This window comes from Salvia splendens, chromosome 11 (assembly GCF_004379255.2).
Source record: "Salvia splendens isolate huo1 chromosome 11, SspV2, whole genome shotgun sequence".
Classification (NCBI taxonomy): domain Eukaryota; kingdom Viridiplantae; phylum Streptophyta; class Magnoliopsida; order Lamiales; family Lamiaceae; genus Salvia; species Salvia splendens.
Genome location: NC_056042.1, coordinates 15,963,038 through 15,978,931, shown reverse-complemented (window position 1 = coordinate 15,978,931; position 15,894 = coordinate 15,963,038). Strand labels below are relative to the sequence as shown.

At 35.1% G+C, this 15,894-nt stretch overlaps 2 protein-coding genes and 1 pseudogene across 2 annotated transcripts; all 3 read right to left on the bottom strand.

Moving 5' to 3' along the window:
* The window catches only part of LOC121755593, a 37,401-nt pseudogene extending 26,195 nt beyond the window's left edge, over window positions 1-11,206 (bottom strand).
* LOC121755596 (protein MOR1-like) lies at window positions 3,942-5,230 on the bottom strand. The gene is made up of 5 exons (XM_042150915.1): window positions 5,042-5,230; window positions 4,786-4,860; window positions 4,370-4,458; window positions 4,162-4,276; window positions 3,942-4,021 (listed from the first exon to the last, which is right to left on the bottom strand). The coding sequence occupies exons 1-4, from the start codon at window positions 5,145-5,147 to the stop codon at window positions 4,232-4,234; spliced, it is 315 nt and encodes a 104-aa protein (XP_042006849.1). The 5' UTR covers window positions 5,148-5,230; the 3' UTR covers window positions 3,942-4,021; window positions 4,162-4,231.
* Window positions 5,686-7,781, bottom strand: LOC121754507 (65-kDa microtubule-associated protein 2-like). Its single transcript, XM_042149853.1, has 8 exons — window positions 7,640-7,781; window positions 7,269-7,333; window positions 6,991-7,027; window positions 6,502-6,569; window positions 6,323-6,397; window positions 6,019-6,154; window positions 5,851-5,918; window positions 5,686-5,787 (listed from the first exon to the last, which is right to left on the bottom strand). Exons 4-8 carry the CDS (start codon window positions 6,547-6,549, stop codon window positions 5,686-5,688), a joined length of 429 nt encoding a protein of 142 aa, XP_042005787.1. The 5' UTR covers window positions 6,550-6,569; window positions 6,991-7,027; window positions 7,269-7,333; window positions 7,640-7,781.
* Window positions 11,207-15,894: the final 4,688 nt, after the last annotated feature.

The following is a 15,894-nucleotide window of genomic DNA, read 5'->3' as shown; positions in this document are numbered from 1 at the left end:
TGTTCAAATGCAAAACAATGACTACACTGTACACATACCATCAGATACACTCTCCTCAGTCGGTACAGAACCCACAGCCTTAGGAGAAGCTCTTCTGGTTCGAGCACCATGTCCTGTTCAGACCGGAAAAATAGAAAATGCAAGATATAATGATCTCGATCATAAGAAAATTCATTTTATACAAGTTGCTTTTTAAATAGAGAATGAGAGTTGCATACGTTAAATAATAAGAAAATTCATTTTATACAAGTTGCATCCAAAAGTAATAATCATAAATCATCCAAAAGTAACAACCTTTTGCAATCTTTGCTTCTTGTCTTCCTTTAGTGCTAAAACAGTCTCGCCAGCCCAGCTAGGGTGTCATTGCAGATGCCTTTTGACTGAACACCAGTGGCGTCATTCAGGCTTGGATGTACTTCTGTGATAGTAGTAAAGAAGTCTATGCCAAGGACAGCACAAAGACTGTGAACTGTGGTGACAAGTCAATAACCTTGTGCAGCCTGTCACTTTAGAAAACCATGAAAGTCAAGCCAAGAACAGTTCAATGTTTACACTTTAGAGAGATAGTCCGAAAGCATTTAACAAACTCAGCATGAAAAAAAGTAGTCACCTTTTCCTTTTGAAGACCTTGAAGCTGAGTTTAAACTCATCTAACTTTTTCATGGATAGATTGGACACATCAGAAATCTCCGTAGTTTATCTTCTATATTTGACATTGAACATCAGAAAACTCTTTTCTTCTCATCCTTTTGTTTCCATAGTTTATCCAGTGCAGGAGCTATAGCTTCAAGCTGTTCCTTGTTTATTCCTAGGCTGCAAAAAAGTAAATAAACAAAATAAACCAAACATTGTAAATTTTACTAATTGAGATACTCTTCAGCAAAAATAATTCTACAAAAAATTTACTGATTGCAATATTACTATATCATTTACAGCTTTAAGAAAATGTCATTATCGAACACCATGAGGTTCATCACTTACAATTCCGACATAGGTCTTTTCTCCAAAAGCTGATAATAGATTGGTGAGTTCAACTCTAGCATCTGCCAATGTCTGAAAAAGGTGGGCTCTAGATTTCACAGTCAGGTCAACTTTCCTCTTGTACACATCCAAGTACTATTGATCCAATTGAGAAGAATTTTGACTCGTTCTTCGTCATTTTCACCAACTTCATCCCAAATTTTCTGCAGGAAAAAAGATTCATTTCTGTGTCAGAATGCAACTACTCGAGGGCAACTGAAACACTCAGCAAAGATCCTAAATTAACCTTCAATGAGAAATTACCTGCAGATATCTTCTTTATTTGAGATTGAACATCAGAATACTCCTTTGTCTTCTCATCCTTTTGTTTCCATAGTTTATGCAGTGCAGGAGCTATAGCATGAAGCTGTTCCTTATTCGTTCCTGACGTCTTGTCGGGCTACAAAAAAGTACACAAACCAAACATTGTAAATTAACTAATTGAGATTATCTTCAGCAACAATAATTTTACACATATGCCACTAGCTTGAAATGATTACCGCATTGCTACAACGTCTAGACCTTAATGAAAATGTCATTATTGAATACCATGAGGTCCATCACTTACAATTCCGGCATAAGACTTTTCTCCAAAAGCTGATAAGAGATTCGTGAGTTCAACTCTAGCATCTGCCAGTCTCTGAATAATGCAACAAAGATTCATTTCTGTGACAGAATTCAACAACTCAAGGGCAACTGAAACACTCAGCAAAGATCCCAAATTGGACTTCAAAGAGGAATTATATGAAGTTGCTGCAGCAAAGATCCGCAAGTGGTTTCTTCATATTCATTCTACTAGTTCAAAGGAAACCTGTAAAAAAAGATGAATCATGAATTCCACCATACCTCGTAGACACTGCAATCTGGCACAACTTACATCAGCAATAATTTGAGGATAAGGAGAAGAGTGCATATGGAATCACGGACACAATCTCATTAAAGGGCTAAGCTCTCCATATTATCAAAGATTTTATAAATAACTATATCGAAGGCTACTGCACAGCCTAAAGAAATCATGAGCATTTAAGAACATTGAATGTGGTTTCAAAGTTACACGTTAGGCCCTAAGATACCAATCAATTTCATCCCATTGGTATGTCAGAAGATAATAGAAAGTGATTCTAAATTTCATGATCTCTTCTTTATTTCAGATTATAGTCAAATCATAGTAGTGCTTCGCAATAGCTCATTCCACAATAATGAGAAAAAAATAGTTACGTTTGAAAATTTACCACGTGGTCATAACTCCTCGAGAAGATTGAACCACACCTGAGAGTAAAATGACAAAGGTTAAAATATTTTCCAATAAAAAAACCTCAAATATAACTATAATTCAGTTACCCAGTAGTATATAACTAAATCAGAAGCCAAACCCTAAACAGCATCTAGATTTTTCTGGAGACTTCTCCAAGGGTCTCATACCAACCATCTAAATAACATAGATGTCAAAACAGCTAAATAGGAAATTTAAAAGTAATGAGATGTAGATGGACAATCTTGAAATAATTACCTTGGAAATAGCCGCTAAAGCTGAGAAAGCTGCATTCCTCACATCTGGAGCTCCATCATTAGGGACTGATAATCCATGCAGATAAATTTAGAGAACACAAAAAGTTTCTAATGATACAATGATAAATTAAACAATTTGAATAGTGGCTCAACACATAAAGAATTTCATGCTTTTTGAAACAATGTACATATAGCTAAGCAAAATCTATAAATAAGATATAAAGTTATTTACATCAGAGCTATTCAATTCAAACAATATGATTATGAGACATATTATTGATTAAATAATCAATATCGGGTGTGAAGAAGTAATTGATTAAAAAAATCAAAAAATAAATATGTATAGTTGAGAGAACACATTATGGTACTAACTAACCTCCATACATATGGGAACATGTTCCTTGTGAACCTTAAGTATGGTTGCTTTGTCACTGTTTTAATACAGAATGTAACACATCTGAATGTCAACGATCTTACAAGAGGAACTTTATTTTTCACTGCCACCTTCATATCTGCAAGAAAACTAATAATTAAACCTGTAGAAAGAACTATCTCATTACGAACCATAATAAAAACCACATCTTCTTTTATTCCTTGATTAACCATGCATATAATCTATTGGTTCAAACCATAGGTAAGCCGAATTAGGTGATTTTGTGAATATTTCGGAACATATTTCCAAGTAGGTAATAGAAACACCACTAGAAAATACATTCATATCTTATGCAACTTGAGACCGTTAATTCCAGTGTCCGAGAACACTTCATTTAGATAGCATGTGCCAGAACTGAAATAAAGGAAGATCATGCCTTCAACAGTGTCAGTTAGACTCAACCATCCGGGCTTGTGCATTGCCTGAAGAGTTTCGGTAAGGGCCTCCGTTGAAGTAGGTTTCTTCCTTCTCCTTCAATTTCTCCTACACATCGTCACCAAAATTCAACATCATATTAAGCAATAATCAAAACTCACAGATGCATTTACAAGCTTAGGGAGTGACTGGACTGAGATTATATATTATTAACTCTAAGGGCTGTCGGGTGTCATCTCTATTCCAACTCTAATTAGTAAAGGTAATAATCGCAAAACCTAAATACTATGACATTTGTACAATTTACACATCAACGATAATCCCCTAGAATGAAAAATTCAAATAACTACTCAAAAACACATGCATTATCATTTTTATAGGGCAGTGTAATTTAAAAAATAATATAACACAGTTATGGACTAACCAGTAGTAGAGGCAATAAGAAGCGACAACTGGCTGAAAAATGGGCTCTCAGACCCTGCAAGGTTGCCTGGTGCTTTAATACCTTCAACAGCAACAACAATATTTTTTTTCTTTATCTTTTCCTTTTTTTCTTTTTTCTTTTTCTTTCTTTATCATTTTCCTTTTTTCTTTTTTTTTCCTATTTTTCATCCATTTTCCTTTTTTTTCTTTTTTTTTTCCTTTTTTTTTTCTTCGTACAGTAATGTTTTTACACCTGATAACCTGCAAAATTCAAAAATGTTGTGCAGGCAACACCAATTACTTCGTCAAAATAATAACACCACCAATATGTTCTGCATAAAATTATAAAAAAAATAATTGGATTAAGTTGTGGACTTGTGGTCAAGGAAACCATAGCATACCTTCTTTAATTTTCAACAAAGTTCTGAAAAATCAGCTGGAGCAATCTTTTTTTGGTGGATACAAGTTCGGTTAGTTCAGCAACAGCCATTTCCTCTCACAGCATTTTGAAGCTCTCTGAAAATAAAACACAAAATGTATGAATAAAAGGCTACAATAAATTATTTTTTGAATATTTGTTATAGGTAATGACAAAGATAGGACACTTACCACCCCTTCCCAAAATCCAGACTTCTCCAAAGGCTTGAATGTATCAACTGGACAGACAAGGTCATCATACTCATCTATCTCCTGAGGTGCTGACAGGGAAGCTATCTTAGGCTTGTAAAAGTCAGCCATAGATCTAAGCCTCTAAACATGAAGGTACAATAGCAGTATCATTTACAAAGCCAGTTTCAATTTTAAAAGCTTAAGAAGGTTGGGCCAGAAACAGTGTTGCACATAAAATTGAGGTTCAAGCAAAACCTAGAACCTAATTGAGGATTGGGATAGGCCAGGGGGTGGACAGATTTTGCAAAAGTAAGAGACAGTATTGAATTGCCTCAATCCTAGGCTACGTGGGGAGTTCACAACATTGGCCAGAAACATTGTTCAAATGCAAAACAATGACTACACTGTACACATACCATCAGATACACTCTCCTCAGTCGGTACAGAACCCACAGCCTTAAGAGAAGCTCTTCTGGTTCGAGCACCTTGTCCTGCTCAAATCGGAAAAATAGAAAATGCAAGATATAATGATCTCGATCATAAGAAAATTCATTTTATACAAGTTGCTTTTTAAATAGAGAATGAGAGTCGCATACGTTAAATAATAAGAAAATTAATTTTATACAAGTTGCATCCAAAAGTAACAATCATAAATCATCCAAAAGTAACAACCTTTTGCAATCTTTGCTTCTTGTCTTCCTTTAGTGCTAAAACAGTCTCGGCAGCCCAGGTAGGGTGTCATTGCAGATGCTTTTTGACTGAACACCAGTGGCGTCATTCAGGCTTGGATGTACTTCTGTGATAGTAGTAAAGAAGTCTATGCCAAGGACAGCACAAAGATTGTGGAACTGTGGTGACAAGGCAATAACCTTGTGCAGCCAGTCACTTTAGAAAACCAAGAAAGTCAAGCCAAGAACAGTTCAATGTTTACACTTTAGAGAGATAGTCCGAAAGCATTTAACAAACTCAACATGAAAAAAAGTAGTCACCTTTTCCTTTTGAAGACCTTGAAGCTGAGTTTAAACTCATCTAACTTTTTCATGGATAGATTGGACACATCAGAAATCTCCGTAGTTTATCTTCTATATTTGACATTGAACATCAGAAAACTCTTCTCATCCTTTTGTTTCCATAGTTTATCCAGTGCAGGAGCTATAGGTTCAAGCTGTTCCTTGTTTATTCCTAGGCTGCAAAAAAGTAAATAAACCAAACATTGTAAATTTTACTAACTGAGATACTCTTCGGCAAAAATAATTCTACAAAAAATTTACTGATTGCCGCATTACTATATCATTTACAGCTTTAAGAAAATGTCATTATCGAACACCATGAGGTTCATCACTTACAATTCCGACATATGTCTTTTCTCCAAAAGCTGATAATAGATTGGTGAGTTCAACTCTAGCATCTGCCAATGTCTGAAGAAGGTGGGCTCTAAGATTTCAGTCAGGTCAACTTTCCTCTTGTACACATCCAAGTACTCTTGATCCAATTGAGAAGAATTTTGTCACGTTCTTCGTCATTTTCACCAACTTACATCCCAAATATTCTGCAGGAAAAAAGATTCATTTCTGTGTCAGAATGCAACAACTCGTGGGCAACTGAAACACTCAGCAAAGATCCTAAATTAGCCTTCAATGAGAAATTACCTGCAGATATCTTCTTTATTTGAGATTGAACATCAGAATACTCTTTTGTCTTCTCATCCTTTTGTTTCCATAGTTTATCCAGTGCAGGAGCTATAGCTTGAAGCTGTTCCTTATTCGTTCCTGACGTCTTGTCGGGCTGCAAAAAAGTACACAAACCAAACATTGTAAATTAACTAATTGAGATTATCTTCAGCAACAATAATTTTACACGTATGCCACTAGCATGAAATGATTAGCGCATTGCTATAACATCTAGAGCTTTAAGAAAATGTCATTATCGAATACCATGAGGTCCATCACTTACAATTCCGGCATAAGTCTTTTCTCCAAAAGCTGATAAGAGATTGGTGAGTTCAACAACTCTAGCTTCTGCCAGTCTCTGAATAATGCAACAAAGATTCATTTCTGTGACAGAATTCAACAACTCAAGGGCAACTGAAACACTCAGCAAAGATCCCAAATTAGACTTCAATGAGGAATTACATGAAGTTGCTGCAGCAAAGATCCGCCAAGTGGTTTCTTCATATTCATTCTACTAGTTCAAAGGAAACCTGTAAAAAAAGATGAATCATGAATTCTACCATACCTCGTAGAGACTGCAATCTGGCACAACTTACATCAGCAATAATTTGAGGATAAGGAGAAGAGTGCATATGGAATCACGGACACAATCTCATTAAAGGGCTAAGCTCTCCATATTATCAAAGATTTTATAAATAACTATATCGAAGGCTACTGCACAGCCTAAAGAAATCATGAGCATTTAAGAACATTGAATGTGGTTTCAAAGTTACACGTTAGGCCCTAAGATACCAATGAATTTCATCCCATTGGTATGTCAGAAGATAATAGAAAGTGATTCTAAATTTCATGATCTCTTCTTTATTTCAGATTATAGTCAAATCATAGTAGTGCTTCGCAATAGCTCATTCCACAATAATGAGAAAAAAATAGTTACGTTTGAAAATTTACCACGTGGTCATAACTCCTCGAGAAGATTGAACCACACCTGAGAGTAAAATGACAAAGGTTAAAATATTTTCCAATAAAAAAACCTCAAATATAACTATAATTCAGTTACCCAGTAGTATATAACTAAATCAGAAGCCAAACCCTAAACAGCATCTAGATTTTTCTGGAGACTTCTCCAAGGGTCTCATACCAACCATCTAAATAACATAGATGTCAAAACAGCTAAATTGGAAATTTAAAAGTAATGAGATATAGATGGAAAATCTTGAAATAATTACCTTGGAAATAGCCGCTAAAGCTGAGAATGCTGCATTCCTCACATCAGGAGTTCCATCATTAGGGACTGATAATCCATGCAGATAAATTTAGAGAACACAAAAAGTTTCTAATGATACAATGATAAAACAATTTGAATAGTGGCTCAACACAAAAAGAATTTCATGCTTTTTGAAACAATGTACATATAGCTAAGCAAAATCTATAAATAAGATATAAAGTTATTTACATCAGAGCTATTCAATTCAAACAATATGATTATGAGACATATTATTGATTAAATAATCAATATCAGGTGTCAAGAAGTAATTGATTAAAAAAATCAAAAAATAAATATGTATAGTTGAGAGAACACATTATGGTACTAACTAACCTCCATACATATGGGAACATGTTCCTTGTGAACCTTAAGTATGGTTGCTTTGTCACTGTTTTAATACAGAATGTAACACATCTGAATGTCAACGATCTTACAAGAGGAACTTTATTTTTCACTGCCACCTTCATATCTGCAAGAAAACTAATAATTAAACCTGTAGAAAGAACTCTCTCATTACGAACCATAATAAAAACACCATCTTCTTTTATTCCTTGATTAACCATGCATATAATCTATTTGTTCAAACCATAGGTAAGCCGAATTAGGTGATTTTGTGAATATTTCGGAACATATTTCCAAGTAGGTAATAGAAACCACTAGAAAATACATTCATATCTTATGCAACTTGAGACCGTTAATTCCAGTGTCCGAGAACACTTCATTTAGATAGCATGTGCCAGAACTGAAATAAAGGAAGATCATGCCTTCAACAGTGTCAGTTAGACTCAACCATCCGGACTTGTGCATTGCCTGAAGTGTTTCGGTAAGGGCCTCCGTTGAAGAAGTTTCTTCCTTCTCCTTCAATTTCTCCTACACATAGTCGGCAAAAATCAACCTCATATTAAGCAATAATCAAAACTCACAGATGCATTTACAAGCTTATGGAGTGACTAGACTGAGATTATATCTTATTAACTCTAAGGGCTGTCGGGTGTCATCTCTATTCCAACTTTAATTAGTAAAGGAAATAATCGCAAAACCTAAATACTATGACATTTGTACAATTTACACATCAACGATAATCCCCTAGAATGAAAAATTCAAATAACTACTCAAAAACACATGCATTATCATTTTTATAGGGCAGTGTAATTTAAAAAATAATATAACACAGTTATGGACTAACCAGTAGTAGATGCAATAAGAAGCGACAACTGGCCGAAAAATGGGCTCTCAGACCCTGCAAGGTTGCCTGGTGCTTTAATACCTTCAACTGCAACAACAATATTTTTTTCTTTTTTTCCTTTTTTCTTTTTTTTTCTTTATCTTTTCCTTTTTTCATCCTTTTTCCATTTTTTCTTTTTTTTCCTTTCTTTTCTCCAAAAGCTGATAATAGATTGGTGAGTTCAACTCTAGCATCTGCCAATGTCTGAAGAAGGTGGGCTCTAGATTTCACAGTCAGGTCAACTTTCCTCTTGTACACATCCAAGTACTCTTGATCCAATTGGGAAGAATTTTGTCTCGTTCTTCGTCATTTTCACCAACTTCATCCCAAATTTTCTGCAGGAAAAAAGATTCATTTCTGTGTCAGAACGCAACAACTCGAGGGCAACTGAAGCACTCAGCCAAGATCCTAAATTAGCCTTTGATGAGAAATTACCTGCAGTTGCTGCAGCAAAGATCCGCAAGTGGTTTGCTTCATATCCATTCTACTAGTTCAAATGAAACCTGTAAAAAAAGATGAATCATGAATTTCACCATATTCTAGTAGACCACTACCTAATGTGAGTTAAACCCCACACGGATCACTTTAATTCAGCTCGACTTAATTCGTAAAAGATCAAGAACTGCAACTTTGAATATCAAAGTATATGTAGAACTTAATCTTATAGCAGCTTCGACAAAAAATAGACGATAATCAGAAACTCAATGCAGCACTGCACACTCACATTCAACACACATAATCGGTAAAGTCAACTTCGGAGTAAGTGGATCTCTTTAAAAACCATTGTCAATTGAATCGAGATACAACTCCACAACAGTTAACACTCAAGCATTACACGAGCATTCTCAACATTTGGAACAAATTACAGAGAGGAGTTACCGGATCGTAGTAGGCGGGTCGGGTTGCGGGATATGTAGGCTCAGGTTTTATGTACTTTGATGGTAGCTTGAGTGATGGTTGAGTGAGCGAGAGTGAGATGCGAAGGATAGAAAGAGAGACATAAGTAAATTGAGAAGAGGACGGATGGAATAGTGTGGTGGGGTCTAGACACCATATACAACACTCCCTCCCTCTCCAAGCATCCCAAAATTTCCACAAAAATGAATCCGGGCCGGTCTTCCCTCTAACTACCGAAGTTTTTTTTTTCAATCTAAGGCCTAATTGGAGCAATTTTTCATACTACCACACATCTCAATCACAAACGTACATAGTGAAAACTTCTGCTAAGAATGTGAAATCGACTAAGTTAATGCTTCAACATATCTCCCTAATACAGTCAGTCCAAAATATAAAGGTCATTGCATCTTCAAGGGGGAGTACGAGTAGAGTAGTACACTTCTAAACAACAAGAGAAATCGTCAAATAATTGATGTGAATCCTCTTTGCCAATTATAATATGCTGCATGCTTTTTGCCCCTTTCTCTTCTTTTTCTTCTTTTGCTTGGGTGGCTGCAGATCGCTGCATCAAAGACAGCCTTCACATTTTGTTGTGTCTTAGCACTACATTAAATGTAAGCAGCAGCTCCAATAGATTTCTTCAAGTCATCTCCCCTCCATGCGCTGTTGTGATAGGCACTGCTCTAGGGTGGTCCACGGAGAACTGCTTATCCTCTCGAAGATTGAGCTTTGTCCTCACAACGATTATTGGAACTCCGGGAGCATAACGCCTTAATTCAGGTATCCACTTCTAGGAGACATTCTCATAACTGGCCTTGCTAATTAGAGAGAAGGCGAGCATAACGACATCAGCCCCACAGTAGCTCAACGGTCTCAATCTATTGTAATCCTCTTGACCCGTAGTATCCCACAATCCCAGATTAACAGTGCTACCATCCACTACAACATTGGCACTAAAATTATCGAAAACAGTAGGTACATAATCCGTTGGAAAATTGTTGCTAGTGCATGTTTTACCCACGGTCAAGCACTTAATAAATCTAGACGCACTCATCTCGCCGCCAGCAAATCGCCCTCCGACCGAGGGAACAATTATCTCAACTCGAATTTCTTCAATCCCCCAACTACGCAACTCCAACTAGCAACCAACGAACTGCTTAATTACCATATCAGGGGAGAGAGAGAAGTGGATATTTTCGAGCAGATAGAGAGCTACCAATAAAAGCAGTTGCAAATGGAGTGGTACCGTTGATAATTTGCAGAACACTGGATGCTTGACCTTCTTTTTGGGTCTCAACTGGTTACTGTGCCCACACTTCTTCTTTCTATAGGGCGTAACATTTGCAGCAGATCATCAAGGAAAGCTCGATAATTCCTCCACGAAGCCTCAAAACCAAATGCAACGTCGATTCTTTCTGGGTATTGTAATCGGCGAGCGTCCGGCCATCTTCCAGGTGCTTGCCATCAAAGATCAGACGCTGATCCGGAGGAATTCCTTCCCTTTATTGGATTTTGGCCTTGACATTGTCGCTCGATTCGACCTCGAGCGTAATAGTTTTCTCCCAATTGTGCAGTCGTGTCTCTCGCACTCTCCCCCTCTCTCTTTCTCTAGGTTTGGGAGATGAATTAGATTTCAAGTGCAATCGTCTCTCTCACTGCCCCCTCTAGGTTTGGGAGATGAATTAGATTTCATGTGCAATCGTCTCTCTCACTGCCCCTAGGTTTGGGAGATGAATTAGATTTCATTTGAATTAGATTTTCAGATTTCCAACCGTTGAAAACTTGAAGATTGGCATATTGTACGAGGAGAAAACGCAAAAATGACATGAAACGGCAGCTCGAATCGTTTCTCTTTTTCTTTAATAATATTTTCATTCTTATTTAACCTTATTAGTATACAATTTTGAATTGTAATAAATGATTATCAATTTTATAATAAATGAATTTCTCGAAAATATTTTATCCTTATTTTTAATTTTTATAGTTAATTATATTTAATTAGGGAATATATTTATTATTCAATATGCAAATATTCGACAATATAGCACGAAAAGTGATTCTAAAATGGTGATGAATGCTACCCCGTCAGGTGTAGGACTCCTTACCAAAAATGGAAAAAAATAAATAAATGTGGGTTTGTAGGTAAACGTTCCAAAACGGAAAAATGTACTACCTCCGTCTGCCGTTACTTGTCATAAGTTTTCTTTTTTTGTCCATGTAACGGTACTTGTCACGTTTACTCTTTACTCCCTCCGTCCGCTATTAGAAAACTCATTTCTTGGCTGCACGGATTTTAAGAAATATTAAGAAAAGTAGATGGAGAAAAATTAGTGGAATATAGGTCTCATTTGAATATAGAATTAGTTTTAAATGAAATGTGAGTGAAATGAGTTAGTGGAATGTGAGACCTATTGCCATGCATAGTAAAAATGAACCGTGACTCCTATTGGCGGACGGACTAAAATGAAAAAACGGGACTCTTATTCGCAGACAAAGGGAGCACTATTTTTGGTAATTAACTTCATCCTACTCATCCTAAACCATAAACTTCACTTTCCATTAACTTATCCTACTCTCATTTTATTACAAAACTAATACTATAAAAAGGTATGACTCATTGTTTTTAAGGGAAGAGTAAAGGTTAAATGTGGACCTAACCATATGACGTTTTTACGATTTTGGTCATAGACATTCCGTTTTGAATTATTTTTTCCTACATATTTGAAATCGGGCCAGACTCAGTCCAAAATGGACAGTACCATGAAAAATAAAAAGTCAACGGTTGTTTAGCTGATTTTGACACATTTATGCATTTTAATTACGAAATTTAATTTCTTAAAAAACTAAATACAAACAGCCTGCTCCGCCGAAGGTTTTGGTTTCTGAATTCAACTATTCCGTCGAGAATCACTTCAAAGTCGTTGATACCATCTCCAGACTCTTTGGATATGCCCAAACACTCGACGTTATTGAAGCGGACACTAGGTGCTTGTCCAGTTCTATAAATTTCTTGAGGTATCAGAGTAATTCTAGTTTCGTTTGTGCTTAAAAATCAATCCCAAATTTACGGCCTAAAATGAAAAGTGCGAGTAACATGGGACGGAGGGAGTACTTAATTTTAGGGGAGAAAATAAGAGGTAACAGAATTGGGGTAAAAATATTATAGGGATAGTTTGGTTAATTCATAAGTATTTTATACAAAGAGTGAACTACAAAAATGGTCCATGGACTATGGGTTTATCTCGCCCATATTCCCTGGACTTTAAAAGTATCGCCAGACAACTCTGGACTAAGGGTTTATCTCGAAATTGGTCCTTTTGCCATTTTTTTATACAAAAATACCTTGTGAGGGTTTGGGCAATTTGGTCTTTTTACACTTTTAACATTTTAAATCTAATATTATTTCAGTAATGTATTAAATCTGATATTATTTCAAAATCACCATTCTTCTTCCCTTTTGTCATCATTCACTTTGTTTCTTTATTTCAATATTAGATTTAATTTTATAAAACTAAATTTTAAATTTAGATTTTTAAATATCAATAAATTTTTATCAATTAAAATTATTAATTCATGGACACTATAAATATTGATTAAAACTATTAATTTTAGTTGAATCGAAGAAGTACATAAAAATAATATTCATCATGATGGAAAAATAAGAGCTATTCTACTTAGCCTTCATTCGGTTGTTATAATTGCTTATAATTATATATTATGAAGTTGACTAAATATTTGATAGTACTTTAAAATTTATATAGGAGTATTTTGTTTAAATTTTCTAGTTAATTTTGATTGTTTTCAAATAAATAAATGAAAATTATAATAGTCTTACATTAGATGCATATTTATTTCAAAATAATCATGTTATATGATCTATTTATGATTAAAACTATTAAATATTGATTAAAACTAAGTTGCCGTCGGCATACCTTATTGATTAAATATTAGACACTATCAAATATTGATTAAAACTATTAATTTTTGTTATTTAATAATTTTAATAATTAATAAAAATTTATTTATATTTAAAAATTTTAATTTAAAATTAAACTTTATAAAATTAAATCTAATATTGAAATAAATAAACAAAGTGAAGGATGACAAACGGGAAGAAGAATAATAATTTTGAAATAATATCAGAATTAGTACATCACGGAAATAATATCAGATTTAAAATGTTAAAAGTGTAAAAAGACCAAATTGCCCAAACCCTCACAAGGGTATTTTCGTATAAAAAAATGCCAAAAGGGCCAATTTAGAGATAAACCCTTAGTCCAGGGTTGTCTGGCGATACTTTTAAAGTCCAGGGAATATGGACGAGATAAACCTATAGTCCATGGACCATTTTTGTAGTTTACTCTTATACAAAATATTTTACATTTGTTTCAATTTAGTACAAAAAGTATTAAGTTTACATATTACATACAAAAAGTTTACGAAGTGTTTTAAGTTAACACATTTCGTTAAATAATTTAAACACCATTAGTTAGTTTATAATTTGTCCAACTTATCAGCATAACTTAGAGATTTTATACAATTAATCACTCTAAAAAATAACAATCAATATCAATTCTTCCAGCAATTGATCGTGGTTTAGAAAAATTTTGTCTCTCAATACACTTTTTTTATAATGTTCTTTATAGAACATAGTATAAAATAAGTCCATATTTCATCTTTGCATGCCGTGATCCCATATTCTGTAAAATATATAAAAAAAGTGAGAAAAACTAGAAAATCTCTTCTTCTGTAAAATTTGCACACCGCGATCCCATATTCCGAAAGGTTAGCAAATTTAATGCTAAATTTCGAAGGTCAGCGGATTTAATCTCTTATTCTGAAATCTCTTGTGCTGTATTTTATTCTTCTTCTTGTTGAGTGATACGCTCGGATTTTGCACGGTTTTAAGGTCATCTTTTGGCCCGTTTTCAATGTCAAAGATGCATTACATGTCCATTATCTGCATATTTTATCTATTTTGATATTTTGACATGTTTTGTGAGAAATGCGCATATTTGAGCCTAAAAGGGGAGTCAAAACGCGAAGTTGGAAAGCGCCCAACGACCGCTAAGCCAGTAGCGGCCCGCTCCGGGAAAGTAGTGCATGAAGTCAAGACACGCCCAGCGACCGCTAGAGAATGCGTGGCGACCGCTACCGAGAGTCCAGAGAGTTACGGGATGATGACTAGCGACCGCTGGAACAGGTGCAGTGGCCCGCCAGCCAGGAGACAGAAGCCTCGGACCAACCATCAGTGACCGCTGGCCAAGGTGCAACGGCCTGCTGGGAAATAGCGGCGATCAGAATTTGCCCTACTTTCTCTCCAAGATTTACCATATTTTGCAACATTTTTCCTTATTTGATAAGGGACGATTTTCCCCCTATAAATAGCCCCCAAAGCTTCATCAAAAACAAATCTTCTCTTTGCCAAATATTTCCAGAGCTTAAAAGTTAGAGTGTTTCATTCTGCAAGGAGTTGAAGAAGGATTCAAGATAATCAAGGCTACAAGAATTCAACCTTTGAGTTTTATTGCTTTAGTTCTTATGCTTTCATTGTTTTCCCTTCAATCTATGTTTTTAGCTTATTCTATCATGTGTAACTAAACTCATAGGATTCTAGGGATGTGTTAGTAACTTTTATTGGTTTATACAATTCCTCTTTCTATTTAACATCCGATTGTTCTTACTTTATTTCTTCCTTAAGTTAATGGATAATGCTTCACACTTGAGTGACACATTCAGTGATGATTTAATATAACTTGCTACATAATCGTGAGAGGAGGTTGGCGAGTTAGATCTACTTAATAGACACTACAATTAGCTTCCTTTAAAACGACACTGTTAATTGAGAGTGGGGACTTTTAAGGAGCTTTTAGGATTTACGTATTTAGGATTGACAACCCTAATGTTTGTAATCAACGTTTGTATCGCATGAGCATAACCTATGTGACTCATTCTATCAAAGCAAGAACTGTGCTAGGGTGTTGTAGTTGGAATTTGTATGACCATAAGTGTGAAAGCACATCCCTGGAATTCCCTTATCTCTATACTTTTATCTTCGTGTTTATTTGCAATTAGTTGTTTCTTTGCTTTCAAAAGTTCTTTGTTTTTAAAAATCTCCAAAACTTTCGTTTTTCCAAATAGTAATTGAGTTTTAGTAGAAGATAGACAATATGTGTTTGTTTTCCCCGTGATCGATATATGGTACTAACCTTTAACTATACTATTCCTACTATGTATACTAGCAAGTATTTATAGTGCTAATAAAAATTGCATCATTGAGTTGTATGTTTCCAATTCTGCAGAAACAGATTCGGGATGTTATTGAAGTTGGTGTGGAAATGGAACCTATGTAAGCTATATTGGAATTACCTCGTGTGCTATTGTAATCTATTTAATTACTACTATTAATTTCTTTGCCGTCTTTGAGGCTGATTCTCGCGGTGGAGGAGGAAATTAGGATGATGGA